The sequence below is a fragment of the Glycine soja genome, chromosome 1 (assembly GCF_004193775.1).
Source record: "Glycine soja cultivar W05 chromosome 1, ASM419377v2, whole genome shotgun sequence".
NCBI lineage: Eukaryota > Viridiplantae > Streptophyta > Magnoliopsida > Fabales > Fabaceae > Glycine > Glycine soja.
The window spans coordinates 5,254,963-5,279,638 of record NC_041002.1 but is presented as its reverse complement, the minus strand read 5'-3'; the positions used below and the strand labels follow the sequence as shown (position 1 = coordinate 5,279,638).

The 24,676-nt window shown below is 31.7% G+C and overlaps 1 protein-coding gene across 1 annotated transcript; it reads right to left on the bottom strand.

Annotated features, from left to right (window-relative positions):
- Positions 1 to 972: 972 nt before the first annotated feature.
- Positions 973 to 7,268, bottom strand: LOC114406699. Its single transcript, XM_028369476.1, has 7 exons — positions 7,222 to 7,268; positions 7,045 to 7,149; positions 6,897 to 6,966; positions 6,703 to 6,797; positions 6,562 to 6,622; positions 1,477 to 1,545; positions 973 to 1,257 (listed from the first exon to the last, which is right to left on the bottom strand). The coding sequence occupies exons 1-7, from the start codon at positions 7,266 to 7,268 to the stop codon at positions 973 to 975; spliced, it is 732 nt and encodes a 243-aa protein (XP_028225277.1).
- Between the last annotated feature and the right edge of the window lie 17,408 nt (positions 7,269 to 24,676).

The window sequence follows — 24,676 nt, the reverse complement described above, 5'->3', positions numbered from 1 at the left end:
ATTAAGTCAACGGGTATGTTAATGTGTTAATCAACTTCACCTTGTTTTTGTTAGAGCAAGGGTGGTGGTTTACATACACACACACACACAATTTCTGTTTAGAGAGAAATTAAGAGAGTGATAGAGTAAATGGAATTGAGAATGAGACTTGTATTATTGATCATCTTTGAATGATTTACAATGAATAATTTTTATACATGGAGGGAACTTACAACAACAATCCCAGTTAGTTATAACTACCTAATTGTTTAACTACCATAAACTAACTTATACAAGCTTTTGAATTAGTCCACTACATCATCCCCCCTTAATTGAAAATGTTACAACACCTAAAGCTTTCCTTAGCTTTTCAAATCTTTCAGTCTTTACTGCCTTAGTCATCACATCTGTTACTTATGATTCAGTGGAACAATAAACAACTTTGATCACTCTTTTATTCACTTGTTCCCTTAGAAAGTGAAATTTTGTCTCAATATGCTTGCTTTTTCCATGGGAGATTGGGTTCTTGGCCAAGTCAATCACAAATTTATTATCTACAAACAACTTTATAGGCTTCTTCAACTCGATCCTTAATTCTATCAGCAATGAATCAAGCCAAATAGCTTGACAAGCAACAAATGAGCCTACTATATATTCTGCTTCACATGTTGATAATGCAACTACTGGTTGTTACTTAGCACACCGTGAAATTGGTGCTCCTAAGAACTGAAACATGTAACCAGAAGTGCTTTTTCGATCTGACTTATCTCCACACTAGTCAACATCAGTGTATCCTACTAATTCAGCTTCTCCTTGATTTGATTCACTTGGGAACAACATACCATACTTCATAGTTCCCTTTAGGTATCTCAATATTTTGTTGGCAACCATGAAATGTGACTTCCTTGGTTCAACCATGAACCTACTCACCAAGCCAACTGCAAAACTGATATATGGCCTACTATTGCAGAAATATCTTAGTGATCCTACCAACTACTTGAACAAAGTTGGATCAACAAGCTCATCATCTTCACTTGTATTATCCAATTTCAGTGTGAACCTCTTCAAGACATCCATTGCATACTTCTTCTGATCCAGAATGATCCCACTTGGGACTGTCACAAACTCCATTCCCAAGAAATAAGCCAATTTGCCCAGATCTATCATTTCAAATTCATTCTTCACCTTATGTCTTGCTATAGATCCACCAAGATTCAATTTAAGCTTAAAAACCCATTTAACATCAATTGCCTTCTTGTTTGGTGGTAGTTTAGGCAACTACCAAGTATTATTCCTCTTAATAGATTTTAATTCTTCTATCATGACTTGCTTCCATGCATCTTCCTTCAAAGCATCTTCATGATTGATAGGTTCTACATCTTCCAGCAAAGCAAAATGCATCAAGTAGTTCCCTTCAGTAGTTGCTTCACTACCATGCAACATCTCGAAGTCTGCATACCTTGATGGGGGTTGCCTTTCTCAAACTGGTCTCTGAACCTGAACACCTTGAGGAGTGGTATTCTCTTCAGTCTCATTTAGTTCCTCTCTATTTCCTTTATCATCAATCTACACTTCATCAAGTTGTATAGGAATGATTGAGTCATGCTTGTTTCTATGATTTTTCCAGTCCCGCAACTCATTTTCACACACCACCACATCCTTGCTAATTTCAATTTTTTTGTTTGGGAAGATTATACAATCTGTAGGCACTAGTGGCATGGTATCCAACCAAGATCATGGCTTCACTTTTAGCTTGCAATTTCTTTCTTTTCTCATCAGGTACATGCTTGAAGCATAGTGAGCCAAACACTCTCAAATGACTTACAATTGGTTTCCTGCTAGATCAATATTCTTTTGGTACCTTCTCTTTAAGTCTCTTGGTAGGGCATCTATTCAACAAATATGTGGCTATAGTTACTACCTCACCCTAAAAAATGTGTGGCAGATTCTTCTATTTCATCATGCTTCTAGCCATATTCAACACAATCCTATTTCTTTTCTTATCCAAACCATTATGTTGATGAGTATATGGGGCTATAACTTTATGTAAGATACCAAAATTCTCACAAAAGGACTAAAATTCATTTGATATATACTCTCCACCACCATCAGCTCTTAGAATTTTTATGAGCCTTCCACTTTGCCTTTCAACCATAGCATGAAATCTTTGAAAGAGATTAAACACTTCACTTTTAGCCTTAACAAGATCTAACCACATCATTCTACTATATTCATAAAAAAAATATGTGAAATATCAATAGGGGTTGAAATGGGCCAAACAACCTGTCAGGGGCCCACGGTCTGGCTTGGTTAAGGCCTGGCTTAGCTTGTCCTGTTTATTAAAAAGGACAAATTTGAGTATTTTTAAAAATTCTTTTTAATTAAAAAGGCAAGGCCATAGGCTTTAAAAAAAGTCCACGGTCTGTCTAAACTAAATACATTCCTACTTCCACTTATCAATTACCTCACTTACCTGTAATATAGGCCATAAGAGTCATGTGGTCCATCAAGGACCTTTTTGTTGGAATACATGTGGCCCACAAGAGTCACATGGTATGTGTAAGTTTAGAACCACTCCATTACTTCCATTCCTACTTCCATATTCCTATAGCCTGAATACATTCCTACTTCCTCAGTTTCCTTCTTTCAATAGTGGGTTTGTCTTGGACTCTTGGTCCATCACGTGACTCACATCACTTTTATGTTTATGACCTTGAGACTTTTGTTTTGAGATTTTTTTAGAACAAGATCATGTTTGGTAATTTATAACTTATAAGAGAAGCATGTCTATTTTGCTGATTTTTTACTTATAATTATTTGTCTTGGTTTGATCAGGCCTTGTATATAGGCCTTCAAGCCAGGGCAGACCTTTATGCAGGTCAAACTCAAGCCTTAATAAATTATTTTTGACAAATAAAAAGCCAGAATTAGGCTTAGTGATAATGATGCAGGCTAGGCTTAGGCCCGTCAAAACCAGCTACCCAACACTCATCAAATTACACTTCATTCCTGACATAAATAATAGATTTTCTATAACAACTATTTTTCCATCATTCCTTTTCACCACAATATTCCTTACACCTTCAGCAACCAAAGTTTTGTTGTCAGCCAACTTGATCTTGGTCTTTGTGACCTATCATGTGATTTGAAGACCCAGTGTCCAAATACCAAGGCTCTATAGGCGAGTTTCCTTAAAAAGTTTTTACCATTAGCAAAATTGGATCCAAATTTGAATCACCATCCTGTGCTACATGTGCCTATTGATCATCACTTTTCTGTTTTCCTTTGCCTTTTCCTTTACCATGCCAACATTCAGCTTCACAGTGGCCCCATTTTTCACAGTTGAAGCATTGTATCTTGCTTCTATTCTATCTTTCTTCTTTTTGTATTTGAGGGACTAGCTTCTCCATTATGAGAGGATTCTGTTTTGTCTTCAGCCTTTGGCTTGCCTTGGTTATGATTCTAGCCCCTTTTGACAAACTTCCCTTTGTCTTTCTTTCCTTTCTACCTCTCTAATCCTTCTTTCACTTGGGCTTGCAAAGCTTGATCAACAACTTTTGCTTGATTCCTTTGAATCAATTTTAATGCTTGTGCCTCCAAAGAACCTTGAAGCTCTTCAATCTTCATATTTTCTACTTCTTTGGATTCTTCAATGGCTACAATGATGTGGTTAATGCTTTGAGTCACCATGAACATGATATTTTCCATGATTATCACGTCTGTGATTTGTTCACTACATCCTCTCATTTGATTGACAAGATTCAACACTCTACTGAAATAATCTACTACCCGCTCTCCTTCTTCCATATGAAGCAACTCGTACTGCCTTAACAACGATTGAAGCCACACCTTTCAAATCTTGTCTCCACCAATGAAGCATCTTTCCAATATATCCCATGCTTTCTTCGTTGCAGATGCCTTTGAGATCTTATAAAAAATACTTGTATCCATGCTTTAATGAATCAAGAACAAGGCTTTGCTATCGTGTTTCATTGCATCTTTGTACGCGACTTTTTGTGTGTTTGTAGGACTATCTCCTAATTCTGGGTAGCCCGCTTGAACGATCTCAAGAACATCTTGAAACCAAAATATTACCTTCATTTGAATGTTCCATCGTCCCCAATTCTTGCCATCAAGTATTGGTAAATTTCCTAGAAAACACGAATTCCCAGCCATGGTTGTAGCAACAATGATCAATAACAATGAACGTTTCTCTCAGTTTCAGCAGAAGCTCCCTTGATCGCACAAGGCTCTTGATACCAAATCTATTGGAGAAAGGGTGGTTTACACACACAGAGTTTCTATTTAGAGGGGAATTAATAAAGAATTGAGAATGAGACTTGTATTATTGATCACCTTTGAATGATTTACAATGAATAGTTTTCATACATGGAGGGAGCTTACAACAACAAACTTAGTTAGTTATAACTACTTAACTATCTAATTGTCTTTCCCTCAAATAATAACTACCATAAACTAACTCATACAAGCTTTTGAATTATTCTACTACTTCAGTTTTTGCTCAAGGTGTTATTAGATCTAGAAGACGAGTTTTTTTATTGGTTAGTTGGATGTTGAAAAAGTGAAAATAAAAAAAGTAGTAGTGGAATCTTCGTTAGAGATCAACATTTTGAATCATATAATTTCTTTTAAAATGTATGAGTATGACTAATAGATGCTTAACAAATTCATCATAATCATCAACGACTTGGTCTCAAGTTATTGGGAAAAATCTTGAGTAGGAAGAGCATAATCCTTTTATCATGTGTATAATTTTCTATATTATTTACCAACCAGAATTTTGCAAGCTTGCATTTGTTCTCACAAGAGATAGAATCTATATCCTCTTCCGTCTTCATGTTCTAGTAGGAGAGAAAAACATATAAAAGAGTGAAGTGTGTTAAATTTTTTTCTTTTCATTTCACCCATTTGTATGTTTGTCTTTCTCACTGGAACTGCCTAGTACTAAAGAGGATCTATTCTAGAATAAGATATTTGCTATCATGGTTGATGATCGTCTAATTGAAGGAGAGAAAGAAATAAAATTAGAAGTAAGTTCTTGTTTCTAGAATGACTTTTCAAAGTCAATGCAATGTTGTCCTTTGCAAATGATTTTAAGATTATTTTAACCTAAAAATTCTATTCTCCTATTACCTTTTTTTGATGAAGAAAATTAAGGTTGTTCTTTGGTATTGTGACTTAAATTACAATCTCGAGCTAATATGGATTCAATTTTTCTTTCTTCACAAGATACTATGATTTAGTTAATAAAGATGAGGTATATGACTTATGCCATGAATTTTAATTTAACAATAATGCTTAATTGCCAAAATGAATTACTTCTTTCCTTGCTCTTGTCCTAAGAAAAATCACCCCTGAGGATTTGAATGATTATAGACCCATATCTCTTATTGGTAGCGTTTATAAAATTATTTCAAAAGTTTTAGATAGTCAGCTAAAATGAGTGCTTAATTTTGTGATTTCTTCAACTCAATTTTGCTTTTTGAGGGAGATTCTTTATGGGGTACTAATGATAAATGAAATTATTGATTGGAAAAAATTGGCAAAGAAATGTGTAACTCTAATTAAAGGTTGATTTCAAAAAAAGTATATGATCCACTTAACTGATATTTTCTAAATTAAATGATGGAAAGAATGGGCTTTTCTCCTCCATAGAGGTAGTGGATAAAGGAATGTTTTTCTATTTTGTATTTGAATAATTTTTTTTATCAATGCTAACATAACTAGTGAAGTGTTGTGTTGTTCAAGAATCTTAAGCACGAAGATCCTCACTACTAGAAAATGTGTCTTTTACATCGGTTATTTATGACTTTCAACATCGGTTATTAACCGATGTTGAAAGTATTATTGTTAACATTGATTTTTTGAAACCGATGTTAACGTAAAATTGACAACATCGGTTATTTAAATAACCGATGTTATATAATAAGAATTACACCAAAAAAAAGTATCAATGTTCATAACAGTGTTGGCTGTAACATTGGTTTTAGTTTAAAACCGATGTTAACTACCAATGTTAACATCAGTTTTATATAAAACTGATGTTAACTTATACGTTAACATCGGTTACAAAAACTGATGTTAATGTATTTGGAAGTTAACATCGGTTTTTTAAAAAAACTGATATTAACGTATAAGTTAACATCAATTTTTGTAGAAAACCGATGTTAACGTGTTAGGAAGTTAACATCGGTTTTTTTTAAAAAAACCGATGTTATTATTAGGAATTTTTTTAATAGACTATCTATTTTTTCAATAAACCCAAAAATTAACCTGTAAAATTTTCAAATCAGACCACACAACACAACATATATAATTTGCATTCTGTTTTGAAACAATTTTTAGCAGAAAACTAGCTAGTAAACTATCAATTGATTTTTTACAATTGATAACTATCAATAAATAATTTATTAATAACTACCAATAAAGAATATTCAATGTTAAAAGGAAACATCAATTGTAAAAAATGTAAAGGAAGCTAGTAAACTAATTAAGTAAACTAAAATTACAAAGTTTCCTAACATCCTAAGTTTGATTTCTAACTTTGAGATAATATTGTGCCCACTGGATGTGAAGCGCCTTCAATTTCTCTGCTTCCAATGGTCTAACATCATTAAAATACTGCATGATAAAATAAAACATAAGTTAATAATGTAATACCAATTATAACAAAATCAAATTTGTTTGAAATAAATAATTAATGTTTCCCAATTATTCCTAAAAGTTCCTAAGATTATAGTGGACATCCAGTGCATCACGTAATAGCCACACTCAGTGCTTCCTTTTTGTCTATTACACTAAATACATAATAAAATTTAGATATTAAATGTTAACTACAAATTAGTGTACATACACATAAAATATATATAAGTATAAGCTTTCTTTAAATCATTTACTTTAACAACAATCCACCTAGCACCAACCTTGGATTTAGGTTCTGGAGTATCGTCAAGTCCTTTCAAAGCACTGTTGAATACAAGGAACATTAAAATATTGATGTTGCTGAGTAATGCTAATGCAAATGTATTGGAAAACAACACTGACATGTTAATTATTCCTTTAAGGTAGTTGCTTGGCCTATCATGCAAGGAACAAAACCAGACAACAAGATTTTCCTTAGGCAAAATGACGACCATTTGCCAGTGTGCACTACAGTGGAGACCAATATAGGTTATTGTAGTATTATACATTATTTAAATTCATTTGTTCAGTTATACTTACCCATTTAGGTAAGCTCCTAAGTAGACATCCCGTTTTGAATTCTGCATTCAGTTCTTCATGTAACTTTTTGATTCAAATTGCAATTGCCCAGATCTTTGAATGGACTGTGGCTTGAGGAATCCATACACATGAGAATTCCCCGCTTGCATACTTGTCTCAGTGAAATGCCTATTGTTGTTAACACAAAGCGAATTATGTATGAATTTAAACAATAACTTAGGTAATTAACAATAATCTAAATTGACTTACAGAGTCCACAACTGTATAATAGAGATGCTGAGACATTGACCCCCGTGTGCTATTTCAAACATATATTCATGCTTTATGTACTAGGGGAAGTCTTGATTAAACACCTCGAACACGGTAGCATACCACATAACCTGCAACGACTTCAAAAAAGGTTGTGGGATGGTCAATGTCATCAGGTATAGGGGATCATCGACCTCATGATCCGGCCTATCTGTAGGTTTTGTTGGTCCCACAACTCCCTGTTTATCCAACATAGTTAATTAACATAATTCAATTATAGTAAACAATTCAATTGAAATAAGAAGCATTTAATGACAGTAAAATATATGTTCTGATAAATGCTTTACGAGATATGTCGGCCAAGCAAGGAAGGTATTAAGTGTCTGCCCCACTAAGTTAACCTTGTCAGTGGGTACAGGAATGGGAGCATCTGCATCTTTAACCTCCTCAACATCGACCTTCACTTGATCATGCAACAAAGGTATGTTGTGAACGATTATGGATCCCTCATAAACTCTTCCTAGGGAAACTAGGCGGGGAGGATTTTCTTTGATGTACAACCCGCATTTGTCTGAGTCACCTGTGTCTGGATCGTTCCCTAAGGGATCAACACAACTATCCTTTGTGCTGACACGAGAAGCTGAGGGACCAACCTCAGGCTCTGGAGGTAGTGCAAGTCCCTGTGATTGCATCTGTGACTGAAGCTGGGACTGCATCTGGCTGAAGGATAACATCAGCTGCTGAGTCACTTTTTCTGTGATCGACTCCTCCAGCTGGTCCCAGATTTGTTGAGTCAGCTGCTCTAGTTCTTTGGGAGCCATGGAGGAAGAAGTGCGTGAGGTTTGTGAAGCCAATCCAAAGTATTTCTTGATGGTCACACCGGCTCCAACAGCACGCACACGACCAGGGTGTTTTGGTCACCCAATGGCAACAGTAAGGACATCCTGACGTCCATGGGGGACAAAGGAGCCCTGTGATGCCTACTCCTCCAATGAGTCTTGTACATAACACATTTATTTGTTTAGTTAATCAGAGAATAAACATAAATAATTACAATTATTAATTGAAAGTGACTTACAATCTTCTCAGCAATTTCCTTTGCTGCCTCAGACGTCATCTGGCCAGTTTTCTTGGTGCGGGCCATCTTCCACTTCACGTGCTGTCTGATGGGAGATTGAGGGTCAATCACGGCCGTAGTGCTTCCGGTTTAAGCATCTTCCTCCAGTTTTTTCTTTGTCTTCTCAGCCATTAGCTTCTGTTCTAAATATTCATAACCCTTACGAGACAACACGTGGGGGGCAGTGTTTTGCTTCTGGATAGCCTGTGCCTTTTTCCGCACATCTTGCAAAAATTGAACATTAATGAAACTTATGATTACAATGTATTATAATAAGTGAATTTTAACTTGAAAACAATGAAAATGACAAAGTACATACCTCCCACAAGGGGTCTCTGCGGCTCTGACAAAATTGGGTCCATTTCTCCTTGCTAATGTTGTATTTTTCGTAAACAGTGTCATCCACGCTGTCCTTGTCGGCTGCAAGTGCCCATTTTGACGTCAAATCAGACTTAAATTGTCTCCACCGCTCCCCTACAGTCTGAAGTATTTTTTTCTTTGTCCTAATGTCAGATGCTTCAGGGATATCAAATTCAGCCTGACAAACAACAAATTAGGTTTTATTGTTAGTAAATTATAAATTTTGCCTAATAAACAAAATGCAAGATGAAAACTAAAATACCTGAATATCCTCCCATATCAAATCCTTCTGAGTAACAGGGACTTGCTTCCAATTCTCGTATGTCATGTCGACCTTATCACGAGCGATAATCCCCAAATATGTTCTTAATTTCTTCTTGTGGGGACTGTCGACCTTCCCGGTCGTAGGATCAACGTGGACCATCGGTCTGTTTGCCCCAGCTGGTCTAGTCGCCAATGATCTTAGCCGTGTGACTTTTCTTGTCTGCTTCAAGGTAGACAGCGACTATGATGTTGCTTCAGTATGTCATTCTTGGTTATTAAGTTTATCACAAAATACCAGAGAATGAAGACTTGATGTTGTAACTTGCTAGTAATGTTTACCAATTCTAATTATGAAGTAGTTTTTCATTTCAATTCTTTTGTGTTATAAAGTATGAAGCAAAAGATGATCAACCAAGTTACAACTTTGTCTTTTTTCAAAGTGGTTACATTAGAGCATTCGTTATTACTATTGATGTATCCAGTAGACCGAAAGAAAACTATTGATGTATCCCATATTTTTTATCTGGTATTATACCTTGCTAGGGGCATAGGAGAAGCTCACTACTAGAGTGGTGCTTGAGGGGTCTCACTTGCGGTCCAAGAAGGGAGAAAGGAATAATAAGTGTGTATTTGGTTTAGAGGAAGAAAATAGAAAAAATAGAAATAGAATACAATTTTTTGAATTAAAATAAAGTGTAAAAAGTGTAAGGCCAAAATAAAAAATACACCCTAAAGCCATATTCCATTAAGGGGGGATAAATCCCTAAAGCCATACACATGGATTGTCATGTTTCCTTGTCGTAGAATACCCCTTTCAAGTAGTCAGACCAATTAATTGTGCACCATTACCATGCAGGATCTATTTCTAAAACTTGCATAGTACTAAATGAAATTTATGACAACATAAAAGCTTATGAATGTGTCAAACAGTTACAATTTTAAAGAAAAACTCTATGTTTAGCATATAACAAGATTAAGTTGAGCATAATTCAAGCAACTTAAGATTATAAACTAAACATATTAAAAACAGTCAGTCCCATGCAAAAGTGCTAATAATAGTAGTAGGAGACTAGGAGTTAATAAATCATACTTTCAGGATCTGTGCCAAAAATGAAGAATATACTAGCATTAAGCTTTGAGTATAGCAGTTGTTTATATAGTTAGTTCTGAAATTGACATAGCATTTGCTAGGGATTCAACCATTTTAGCTCCAGAACCTCTAGTTGATTATCCTGCCCCATATGAAATTCCTCCTGCTGATTCAGCTGAACCACCTTCACTAGATAATAGCCTTTCTGATGGCTTAACTGAATACATTGAGTTATATTCAACACTATTAGAATATTTCGATCTGACTTGTTATGGAGCAGTGGCTGATGGGAGGACAAGTTCTAGCTCTGTAAGCTCTTGACTTGCATCTAAGAACTCAGTGATGGAGGATAACTTTGCAGGATTTGTAGCTTTTTTTGACTATTTATGCATTTTACCAATGTAAAATAAAACTAGTGTAGTTAGAAGCAAGTAAACATCATGTTCTATGTTATGGTATCAATATCGCTAGGTATTTAAGGACAAAGCTTATCTAAATAGTTCCTAGTTGGGACAAATTAATATAAAGTGTGTTTTCAGCAGTGTATAAAGTGTGCTTAAATTGATAATTTCATTTAGTCAAAACTATACTGTTGCTAGTTTTTTTTCTTGAGTTATAGTTGACAAAAATTACATGCAATTTTAGTATTGTTTTTAAATTCAGAACTGGAGTTTTATTAATTTGTAATAATAATAAAGGGTTGCATTAAATTTCCACATAGATTATTTGAGGTAAAATTTCAATTTTGATTAGACAACAACACAAAAGCATCAATGGAACTGTATCTAAGTTTTGTCAAATTGCAATTAATTAGCAACTTGGGGATGTAGGATTTGTTGCTTCACTAGACTTACATGTTTCTTTGTTGGCAACATAGATAAAATTCCAATCTTGGTTTGTTTGACAACAACATAAAAGCATCAAAGGAACTATATATATCTAAGTTTTGTCGAATTGTAATTACTAATTAGCAACTTGGGATGTAGGATTTGTTGGTTCACTACATTTACATGTTCCTTATTGGCTGAAAAGGAAAAAACTTATGAGACCTCATATGACTACTTTGATGGCAAATGGATCCGAGATAGGAGAGGCCCTTTGTACAATAGTACAACTTGTGGTACAATCAAAGAGGGCCAGAATTGCATAACACGTGGAAGGCCTGACTCTGGCTATCTATACTGGAGATGGAAACCAAGTCAATGCAGTCTTCCAAGGTTTAAGCCTCAAACTTTTCTCCAACTCATTAGCAACAAGCATGTAGCATTTGTTGGGGACTCAATGCCTAGGAACCAATTAGAGTCCCTTCTTTGCATGTTATCCACTGGTTCAACCCCGAATCTTGTCTACCTGAACGGCGACGATAACATTATTGTGCTATCAATTAGGCACTGGTTTTTGCATCCTACAGTGTACTATAAGGGTGGTTCAGTTTTAGGGTGTCACTACTGTCCTGGCCTTAATCACACTGAAATTGGGTTTTATGATGTTTTAAGAAAGGCTCTAAGGACTACCCTTAATAACATAATTGATAGGAGAGGGGGTAAAGGCTATGGAATTGATGTAATTGTAACAGCTATCAAATGTTATCCCTTCGAAGTAAAATCTGAGAATTGTTACATGTTAGCAAAATACCAGAACAAGAACCCAATACTACAGAGAAGCCCAAAAGAAAGACCATATGCCTAAGTTACCTGCAAGATTACGAGACTTGAAGCAACACCAAGGTAGTGCGCCAATATTCAGCACCAAGGAAACACCAACATAAATCTATTGCAACCATTAAATAATTAGCAAATTATAAGTTGTTATAGTTTGTTAGAAAGTTTGTTACAAGTTGTATTGAAACTATTATATAAGAAGGTTGAATGGAATGAGAAATACAAAGAAGTTTAATCCAAGTTCTTATCTTAGAAGGAACCTTGTCCTCGAAACAAGGTGTTTAAGTGCCCTCTGCCCTTATGATTACAGCTATCAAAAGTTGAAGAGAAAAATTACAGAATCAAAAGTGCCAAAGAGAGCAACCTATGAAACAACGAACTCACCAACCCGCGAACCCACCAACTCACGAACCCACCAACTTAGGAACTTGCGAACCCACCAACTCACGAACTCACGAACCCACCAACCAGGAGCCAAGACTATGTCTAAAACCTATGAAACAACAAACTCACCAACCCGAAGTTAACATTCTATAGGGATAAAGGTTAAAGCAACATGAAGGTTTTCCCATGTACCTAAATCGCGACAATCATGAACGGGAACTCGTGGAACTCGAACACGAACCTCAATGGCAGATTGAGTGAGGAGGACATACAAGTCTTTCAAGCCTGAGCGATGAGGAAGAAAGGGAGAAAGGGTTTTGGTAACTGATCGCGTGGGGGGAAAATAGATTTTTGGGTTTTAACTTTTGAATGATATCGGTTTCTTAAACATAACCGATGTTAACTAGTTGATGTTAACATCGATTTTTCAATAACCGATATTAACATATTAATGTTAACATCGGTTTTATCAACTAGTTAACATTGATTTTTTCAAAACTGATGTTAATTAAGTCAACTTATTTACGAAAATACCACCGCGCTTTTCTTAAGATCGGTTTTTAAAAAAACCAATGTTAAGCTTGCGATGTTAAATCAATAAATTGTAGTAGTGCCTCTAGCTCCCATTCATAATGTGCTGACTTTTTTTGGCAAAGATGGGTGCCCACTCACTCAACAGTTCAATCTCCTTAGCTCTCCGCCGAGTGGTATCAATGCTATGTTGCAGACAGATGTTGCCGGAGTGTCCTTTTTAAGGACGTGATCTTTCTTTGTTTTGGTTGTTTTTTTTCCACCTATCCTAAAAAATCACATATTATTATATATACTAAATTTATTAAATTGATCATAATAATTATCTTAAAAGATATACTTACTATGTATTTTTATTATTTGACGATGTAGATTTTTTTCTGAAGAGGACATGGAAATTAATCTAAAATATTAGAAAATAGAAAGTTTCATGCCAACAATAAAAAATGGGACACTAATAACACTAAATACGTGAATTAATTGATGTTGAGTTATTTTAGCTTAATCGGTAATTTTAGGTTTGAGATTGAAGTGTGTAATTACGTTAAATACATAGTGTTGGATCGAGTGGCCTCAGAATAATTAAGAAGGGGGGGTTGAATTAATTATTACTAAACCTTTACTAATTAAAAATTTACCCTTCTTAGGATTTTACTATATTGTTAAGAAAATAAAGAGTAGAAAAGAAACTTAACCAAAAGTAAAAGCGGAAATTAAAATGCACAGCGGAAAGTAAAAGAGTAGGGAAGAAGGAGACAAACACACAAGAGTTTTTATACTGGTTCGGCAACAACCCGTGCCTACATCCAGTCCCCAAGCGACCTGTGGTCCTTGAGATTTCTTTCAACCTTGTAAAAATCCTTTTACAAGCAAAGATTCAAAAGGGATGTACCCTCCCTTGTTCTCTTTGAACCTAGTGGATGTACCCTCCACTAGAATTGATCCACAAGAGATGTACCCTCTCTTGTTCTCAGTCAACAACCCAAGTAGATGTACCCTCTACTTGTACCACAAAGGATGTACCCTCCAATGTGTTAAGACAAAGATCTCAGGCGGTTAAACCTTTGAAACTTTGTAAATGAGGATACAAAAGAATTCTCAAGCGGTTAGTCCTTTGAAGACTTTTGTATAAGGGAAAGGGAAGAATCAAAAGAATTATCAGACTGTGTCGTTTGGAATTCTTTGACAAGGGAGAAGGGAGACACAAAAGAATTCAGGCGGTTAGTCCTTTGTTCTTTTGGAAAAGGGAGAAGAGAGACACAAAAAGAATTCAGGCGGTTAGTCCTTGGCGAATTATTTTTGGCAGAGGGAGAAGGGAATGAAAAAGATGAATAGCATAAGTTTTCAAGGTTTAGAAAACCAGAAAACTTTGGAAAGCTTTTGGCACAAAGAAGAAAAAGAAGAAGTTCAAAGAGATTCAAGGCTTGTAAAGGATTGTATAAGATTGATTGGATTGTTATAAAATGCAAAACAAAGCCTTGCTTTTATATACTCTTTATGTCTGGTCAAGAGGACCATTTAGAAGAGTTATGACTTTTAGAAAAACTTAAAACCAATTTGAAAAAGTCAAAAACCATTTGAAGAGTTACATCTTTTGATTTATTCAGAAACAATCACTGGTAATCGATTACCAAATCAGTGTAATCAATTACACAAAGCTTTTATGTGAAAGGATGTGACTCTTCACATTTGAATTTGAATTTCAATGTTCAAAGGCACTGGTAATCGATTACCAAAACATTGTAATTGATTACAGCTTTTTTGAAATCAATTGGAACGTTGTAAATTCATTTGAAAACTTTTTCAAATTTATTTTGCTACTGGTAATCGATTACAACAATCTGGTAATCGATTACCAGAGAGTAAAAACTCTTTGGTAAACATGTTTTGAGAAAAATCCATGTGCTACTCAGTTTTTGAAAAAACCTTTTTATACTTATCTTGATTAAGTCTTTTTTGATTCTTGAATCTTGAGTCTTGAATCTTGATCTTGATTCTTCGAAGCTTGATCCTTGAATCTTGATTCTTGAAATCAACTTTCCTCTTGAATCTTGAAGTGTTCTTGATTCTATCTTGAACATCTTGAACTCATTCTTTGATTGGCCTTTGAGCTTTTCGTCATCACCTTTGTTATCATCAAAACATCTTTGAATCAATCTTGATTCATCATGAAGCTTTGCTTATACACATAGGAGGAAGAATTTTATCATTCATAATAATCTTATCCGATTTAAATAAAATTATGTATAAGAAAATATACTTGTGATGTAGAATTAAAAAAATCAAATTTGAACAATATTTATTTTTCTTGATCAAAAGTCAAAACTATTCATTTCTTGACGATTCCATTGAGGTTGTAATGAGTAGAAAGGCAATAGGCAGAAGATGCCATTCAATCAATATAGTAAGGATATCTATTGGTTTAGATGGTGCAAGTAGACATATATAATATGGATTGAAATTTTTAGAGCATTGAAATCAAATAAATTTACTTATAATATATAAAAACATATTTCAATTTTAATGCATCAAACCTTATAGATATCAATAAGTCGTTAATTTGAATAAAATTAAGCATGATCCCTTTAAGTATAATATATCAAATTTGAGCTTTAATTTGTGGATTAAAAATATGTGATAAAGAGGAAATAATTCATTAAAGGTGACCAGATTTCTTGGTACATATTAACCGCTAGTAAAATTGATGTATACTATATTATATTAACAATGATTTTTGATTGGTTGTGACATAGAATTGTTTTATAATATTAATCCATTACCATTAAACTCTAAGAAATATGCTTATATGTAGAAAATTGAATATATAATAATAATAATAATAATAATAATAATTTTTAGAAGAATATGTTTGATAAAAGTAATTAGAAAACTAGCCAAAAAAACTAAAGGATTGAAAAATTATCTAGTAACTAAAAGTTGATCAGTTAAAGCCTAAAAATTATCAAAGTAACTTATTAAAATAATTTATTGAAGTAACTGATAAACATAAAATTAGATAAATGGACATTTTATATGATTTATATAAATTTTCATTTTTCTGTATGGATAAAAATTAATCTTATATTATATTTTAAAATATTATCACTGAAGTTTAACATAAAAATTAATTTTTTTGTATGGATAAAAATTATAAATTCTCAATTAAATTTCAAATAAAATAAAAAAAACATAATTGGACATCATATATATCTCTATTATATTGGTTAGTATGGTAATAAAATTATACTTTATATAAAAGAGGTATAAATTAAATTTAATAAATATTCAAAAATAAAATGAGGAGAGATCAAATTACACTAGTATAACTTAAACAATTATTACATCATTCTATGACTTTCAATTGAATAATATTTTCTTAAAATTTACCGTTGGATTAAAAATTTCTTTCACATAGATCAAATATGCAAAATTTTATATTAATCCAAAATCATTTGTTATCTCATTCATATAGATTAAAATCGAAGCAATATAAATAGTTCAAAATATACTAAAATATGGATAATTTGATTACCTTCTTGTTATTTTTTAATTTTGACAAAATTTGACATAGATGATCTTGATAATATGTAGATATAATTCAATGATTAAATTAATAAAATGTTGGACAAATGACCTCAATAACTTAAGAAGGGGGTGAATTAAGTTTCAACATTTCCCACTAACAAACTTTTAACCCCCTTCTAAATGATAGACTCAGAATGGAGAAGAAGAAGTAACAATCAATTTAATAATGTTCTTTAAACATGCAAGACAAAATTGATTGCAATAACATAAATGAGATAAGGGAAGAGAGAAATGCAAACTTGATTTATACTGGTTTGACCACTTCCCGTGCTTACGCCCAATCCCCAAGCAACCCACTTGAGATTTTCCACTATCTTTTTAAAAATCCTTTTTACAACTTCTGAACACCCAAGGAATCCCTTTCCCTTGTGTTCAGGAAACTCATAATTCAAGAGATAACCAGTCTCTTGATTACAATTGACTTTTTGAGAAGAACAAAAAAAAATTTCTCCTTTAGAGTGGATAATACAATTTGAAGTTTTTGGATGAACTCTCAATAGATTTGCAAGTGTTTGCCCAAGAGTTGTTGAGAGAACATTTGACAATGAAGTTCTCTTAGAATATCTCTCTCTTGCTTTTTGAAGTTAGACACGCATATATATAGGTCCTTCGTGCTTTTTCAAAATGGTTTGAAGAGATGTGTCTTTTTGAAAAACTTTTTTCTGAAATTTTTCACTGGTGATCGATTACAGGTTTCTGGTAATCGATTACACAGTTATATTTTGAAGGGTCATGACTTTTGAATTTGAATTTCAAGAGTTCTGTTGCTGGTAATCGATTACACATCAATGGTAATCGATTACAGTTTTTAAATTCAAATTTCAAAACCCTTCTAAAAGTTATTTTTTCAAAATTGTCTTCTAGTAATCGATTACACTGTCTGGTAATCGATTACCAGAGCCTTGGATGTCTTGGAAACACTTTGTTTTGAGGCAAGACTTGATCTTGAGTTAATCTTGAAGTAAGGTTTTGTTTGTTGAATCAACCTTGTATTAATCTTGAAGCAATGTTTATCCTTTAAAACAACCTTGTTTGATTCTTCTTTGACATCATCAAAACTATGTATACATACATTCACATAAAAATCATATTTTATATCAAGTTATAAAAATATATAATAATTATCAAAATTATACCGGTATAATTTAATCCCTCCTCATAGAATTAAAAACTAAAAACCAAAACAATACTTAAAATAGCATATCAAACTGTGTTACAAGTTATTCAAAAAATACTTGTTTACACCAAACACTAATAACATGCATGGTCAAACAAATATTTCATCAAGTAAAAACAAAGCAAGTTAAATATACTTGTCAAGCATGCAATGGCTATGATTTACCGATCAGTGAGTTCCGAACTGAGTTTGGAAAGTAAATTCATTCTGATGATATATTTAGTTACGTCCAAAAGTTCGTTTGTATATGAAAATTTAGTTTTATAGAAATGAAACTTGAGTTATTTTGCCAACTTAGGTTTAATCTAAACTTAAGTTTGTACATTATAATTCAAACATGCACACTAACTCTAATATATCTCTATATTGAGTCACTTATTTTTTTTCTTTTTCCTTTTAAATAATTGTATAAATTGAATTTCCTAAAAAAAAAAGTTGCACATGAAAGAGGAAAGAAAAGGTTAAAATATCATAACTGGTGTAATGAGTAAGTATTTGACTTGTGTGTTGAAAGGAATCTTATGGTCTTGACCCTTGAGATTGAGGCAGCAAGAAAAAGCCAGGGCAGTTCTCTGCAACTCCAAACTTGTTTGCGGTTACAAAGAGACTTCACTAATTAGAACGCACTGAGAGGAGGAGCCTGCGACCTATGCATCAGCATGACCCCACTCCTGTTGTACTGTACCAATATGCATTACTTTTAGTGCAGGGTACGGCTGCTAAACACCATTCAATTCTAAAGTGTGTTACTATTTCATTTTTTGAAAGAAAAAAAAAAGTTATTTATAGAAGTTGTTCGATATGTAATTTTTTAAACTAAATTCTGGCTTCAATTTTTTTATTTGAACATGAAATTACATTTGGAAGTGTCAGTTTATCTCAATAAGTTGATTCAATAGGAAATATATTAATTGAGTGTTAAACAAGAAACTTCATATAAATTCTGATTGAAAAAAAAAAAAATATGCCTTTGTTCTTTTCACACTTTGCTCTTTGGACCAAAATTAAATTATCATATGCCATTCTGATAATTACACAACTTGTTAACCTACTTGTCATTCGTTTTGGTTTTTTCCTTTATTATCACAATAAGTTCTTTACTTTGAGAAAAGTCAATCTTGCCCTTGGAATTTAAGATTGTTCACGCCACCTGTCATTCCTTCTTTTGCTTTTCTTTCATGAAAACCTGTCATTCCTCTGCCTTCCAATCCAATGTATGTTCTTTCTTCCTAATCATATAATAATTAGTTAGCACTCAAATTAAATTCCCAACAACTGGTTGTTTCTTTTAGGAAATTGTTTTGTAAACAACAAAGAAAGATAGCTCTTTTGATTTTAAGCTATACTAGTATTCCAAAATTACATGTATTTGAACAAGGTAAAAAATAGAAAGTATTGTAAAATAATGACATATTCTCTTAGAAATACACCATAAAATAAGCATCAAATAAAAAAGTGAATACATATAATAATTTGAAATCATAAAATTATTTAATTAATAATCAACAAATCATAGAAGTTTTTATTTTCGCCGTCCCATTTTCATCAAATTAATAACTAGAAGTGCCGTATGGTACACCACAAATCAAATTTCTTTTATATATTATCCAAACATTGTTATTATAGTGATAGAGATGATGCGTTTACCGGAATAATCTTTTATGTATAGGCAGAAGATTGAGAATTACGATAGAATAATATATCATAAGAATGGGAGTTAGATTTGCACCTTTCCAAACGAGTGACCGGCTTGACTAAAAATGGGGCGAAAAAGATTTATTTATAGCCTGATAACCACCAATATTCCGACAAAATTGTTGTGCATGATTGAGCTGATATGGATGGTAAGCCATCCTCATCACCGGCATAAATAGGTACCAAATCACGTGATCCATGAACTTTGGCAAAAAAGAAAAAAGAAAGAAAGAAAAAAACTGTTTGATTTGTGATCATCTACTAGTACTAGTCCTTTGCCCCATGATGAGGACTCTATTTTTCTGTACATTCACTCTTGACTCAGATAACTAAGCTAGTAAGTCACAAGGGAAAAAAAAGGACCTAGGATATAATTTGGTCTTTCTATTTCTATATATGTAAAAGGGGGTTTGCTAAAAAAAAAAAAAAAGTGTTACATGGGGTATATTCAAGGCACAACTAATGTTCTCATGCTACATTAGTATTGTCTAGTTTTTAGACCCAAATTTATAATTGGATGTGCCTGACACATGCCTAAGAGAAGTTTTTAACCAGTTTTCTGGGGAGTGGGGAAGATATATATATATATATATATATATATATCATCGAGCACAAAAATTAATCAGGGTGAGGGTGTTTTAATTTAATTGATAGTTTTAAATTTGTATCATAAGTATGCGATTGTCAAATACTTCATAATAATTTTTATCACCTCTAGTAATATTGTTTGACTGTTTTATTTCACGTGAAAAATACAAAATACATGTAATTGCTTAAAAAATGTCTATATATATGATCAACATTGGAAATATGCATTTTGATTTACCCATATATGTGGAAAGAAACTCCCTTTGTTATCCAATTATGACCTAAATGTTACATCATTTACACGTGATTACCCTACTGTAATTTGTGTTTCACCTGTATGAACATGCTTGCAAGATTGCTGTTACGCAGGCAAAATAATGATAAGCCCCATTAGGTTTCTGAGCAGAACGTGGTTGTGTCGTTAGCTATAGTGACAGTGCATGAGACAGCCCACAAATACTATTGATTCTTTTCTTAGAAATCAAAGTGTACCTTTGGTTACATCTGAATGACTCAAAGGCATCAAGAATCGTTGGCATGGCCATGGTGGGTAAAAAAGTGCATCTCCAATTGTAGAGGAATGACATGACTAAGTGTCATTTAGAACCGAGCAAATTAATCGTGGTACAAATCAAACAAACATAATTGGAAATTTGAGACACAAATCAGTTGGAGGAATTATCGTTATCGAATGCTAAAACTGCTCTTAGGGACATGTGCAAACAATGTTACATCTTAATTAATTAATCTTTTACTAAACCACATAGTACAGCGTATATAATTGCGGTGTTGGATATTGTTTCATCATTTTGTTAGGTATGTTGGTTGTTGAAATGTAATTGTACTATGCCATTGCATTGCCGGGTCATATTATTTCCATTGTTTGTTCCCTTTAAAGTAAACTTGGTCCTTTTGGCCACATGGGGTGACACGTGCCTTGCTTCAATTTTCTTTCTCATGGATGTTAAGTTTTGTATATATAATTATTATAATTTTCTAAGTCAAGTTGCAGATTTTCTAGCTAGCTAGGAAGTAGTGGAGAAATGATTTTATAGACAATTTTATTTAGGAAGTGGGCTATATTTTTTTATTACTAACCACAATGTAGTTGACGAGCAACGACATAACAATTCTTTGTGACGTGAACCTTTATGACTTTATGTAAAAGGCAGATCTTATAGTGTTTTGAAGTTTGTAAATCAAAATTCTGAAGGACCACATAAATGTGTATATAATATACCCGCCTCGTGAAGAATTAGCTTGACGATTTTTAGAAATAAGATGATCAATTGTTAATTAATTAATTAACCAACAATTTAACTATCACTAACCGGTATAAATTAGTGTATGACAATTGACAAACCATGTGCAAATAAAATTTTCTTTAGTTTATTTTTCAATTTGGCGCGGAAGAAAAAGAAACGAAACTGTAAGTTTAACAAAGAAAACTTGAAGCTTTCACTAATAAACCATGGCGAAGATAGCGGCCGGAAGTTGAATCCTAGATTCCCTAATAATATTCTTGAGTCAATCCAATTTTGGCTATTGCATTAGCAATACGGTTACGTTTCTAACAGCAAGTACCATAAAATCTTAAAACTTGCCAATATATTGCATATGTCATAGAATGTGTTCCTAACATTACTTAAGAATAATATCAAGAATGGTGTTATCTGTTATGAGAAGCTAGTTTTGCAGCACCATTTGGAAATTCCTTTCATTGAGATCAGTATATATATACTCTTGTAATCTTGTTAATAGATATAGGACTAGAAGATAGGGTGAAAACTAAAATTACATGCATATTTGACTTAGTTTATTTTACAAAAAATAATTAACTATTTTTTTTTTATCAATTTAGTTTCTTGATTTTTTTTTTAAAGAAAACAAAATTTTCCCAAATTATTTCCCGATGAAAACAACGATGGGCTACATATATCCTCCTATGTATTATACTTGATTGACTCGTATAATATAAGGTATATATAATATAGGGCATATGCAAATGATTCAGGATATAACATGTTTCTTTGTAACAAAAAAACTTTGTTAAGTACAATCATGATGATAAGTACTAAGATTAACAAGATGACGTAATTTACATGTCTTTTTAGTAAGTTAAACCATGATATTTCCTTTAATCATAAATGGAAAAAAATAAAAAGCAAGGAAAAGTGGTAGAATAATAGAAAAGCAAAGCAATGGAAGGAATAAGTAGACCTAATAAAATGCTTGCTAAGTTCTAACCCTAGAAGATAGACAGAAGAAGGGAGTGAGCAAGGAAAATGGGATTAAGGGGAAGCCCTAATTAGCCCTTGAATGAGGGGCAAAGAAGGGAGAAGAAAAGGGCAATGATGAGTTGAATGACATGGGATCCACTTGATTATCTTTTATTTGCCTTAGTTTTTATTTTTTACTTAGGAGTTTGGGTCCCATTTCCAGCCACCACAGTCTTTATGGATTGAATGATAAAGACCACCGCACGTGGAGTCTGAATCAAGAGACTGTCCACTGTCCAACCACAATCAAATGACACCCTGTATTTTACTTATAATCTATTTTTTCTGGTTCATTTCCATTTCTTTCCCACTTCAAAATTGAATGGCAAAGAGAAAAATAAAATAAAACCCTTTATTCCCATAAGAAACCTTCGCAAAGTTCATGTATTTCCTAGTGATTCAATATTCTTCGTGTTTATATGATTCTTCATAAGTTTGAGATGGCTAGGATCAGTCAACTATTGCAAACTTTATATAAATTAACATTTTAAAAAAATAATATTATATTAATCTAACCATAAGATTTAAAAGTATAATAAAATAATTACCAACAAGGGATTGGTGTTACTGGATTAAAGTAACATTTTAAATTTAATTCTTGTGAAAGAAAAAACATAATTATAAAAGAAAAATCTTATTAAAAATGATTAGTCAGATTTTTCAATAGAGATTAATTATCAACAAAATCAATAAATACATAATACTAATAACATAAAAAAGCATAAAGTAAATTAAGTTTATAAATTCATACTTTATGACTTAAGAATTAATTTATACTTAATTTATCATATTACTTAAAATATAAATAAATATTTATGATTACATTATAAATTAATATATATATATATATATATATATATATATATATATATATATATATATATATATAATCACGATAATATTATATAAATTTAATGATTAAATTGAAAAATTTAATCTTCATGAAAGTTTTTTATATGCAAACATTTATTAATAAAAATATCATTCAGGAGTATTTCAACCCGTGATGAATTAGAAAAAACTAAAACAAACATAAAGTATAGTATTAAATTTTATAAAAAAATTAAAATTGAATATATAAAAAAAATTGGTGCATAACAGGACAATTAGACCCTTAATATCAGTTAATCACTTTCTTGTAAATTTTAAGATTTTTAACATGCCTTTTAAAACTATTTTTTAAGCCAATTAATGCATTCATTTTTTTATATTAGTTTAATAATAATAATAATAACAATAATAATATTAGTTTTTTTTCTGTAAAAAAAATAACGACACACGAATTAAGAAATGTTGTTACTCCGTACGTTTGTTATTCCATTCAATTTAACATTTATTGTACAGGTCTTTTTGTTGTAAATATACATTTTCTCTCTTTTTTTTTTTTTCAATCTACACTACTTTACAATTTAATTTCCAATATACACTACTTAGAGCTTTCTCTCTCTTTTTTGTTTTGTCTAATTTAAAATATTATAAAATATAAATATTATATTATATAATTTTTTAATTGATTTTAAAATTACTTATTTATAAATTAAATTTTATAGTTTTGTTTTTTATTTTTTTAAAAGAAAAATTATACAGACAAAAAAAATAAAAAAATAGATAAAATTATAATACAATTTTTTAGTTACTTTGTATGTACTTTTGTAGTTAAATTTATGTGTTGTTGATATTTTTTTGTTATATTCATTAATTAAAAAAAATAAGAAAATTAGTTAGTAGTATTAAAATAAACTAAAAAAATACAGTAAAAAATAATTGATACATCTATCTTATACACAATAGACATATTTCAAAGAGTAATAACTGCTATATTGAAAATATCTTTAAAAATATTTATTGAAAATATCTTTAAATAAAAATATATTGAAAATATTTTTAAAAATATTTATTTAATAATTATTTTTGGCTTAAGTGATAAGAATTTATATTTTTTATTATTTATGGCTGAAAAGGAGAAAGAGGATGCCAAAGGGTGGTCCCGATTTCAACTCGCATTCCTAATGAGATCGACGAATAAGAAAATGAACAGAAAAGTAGAAAAAAAATATGAAATTTGTCGACAACATAATCATAATAGAAAATAATTATCTTAACATATCTTCATCTTAAGTTTTTTCTTACTAAAGTGTAATTGTTTAAGTATTTTATTGATAATGTAATATAATGATCTTTTATTTAGTTGTCAAACAAATTTTTTTCTCATTTTTAATTAAATCTAATGACATAAACAAACTAATTATATTTAGTAATATAATTATATTAAAAATAATTATATTAGAAAATTTAGATTTTAAATAAAAATATTCACCTAAAAAATATGTTAATTAAATTAAATAATAAAACAAAAATAATTATATTTAATAATATCATTTTCTTTAAAAAATTAAAAAACAAAATTACAAAATTTAATTTAATAAATAACTAATTTTAAAATCAATTAAAAAAGTTATATAATATAATATTTAT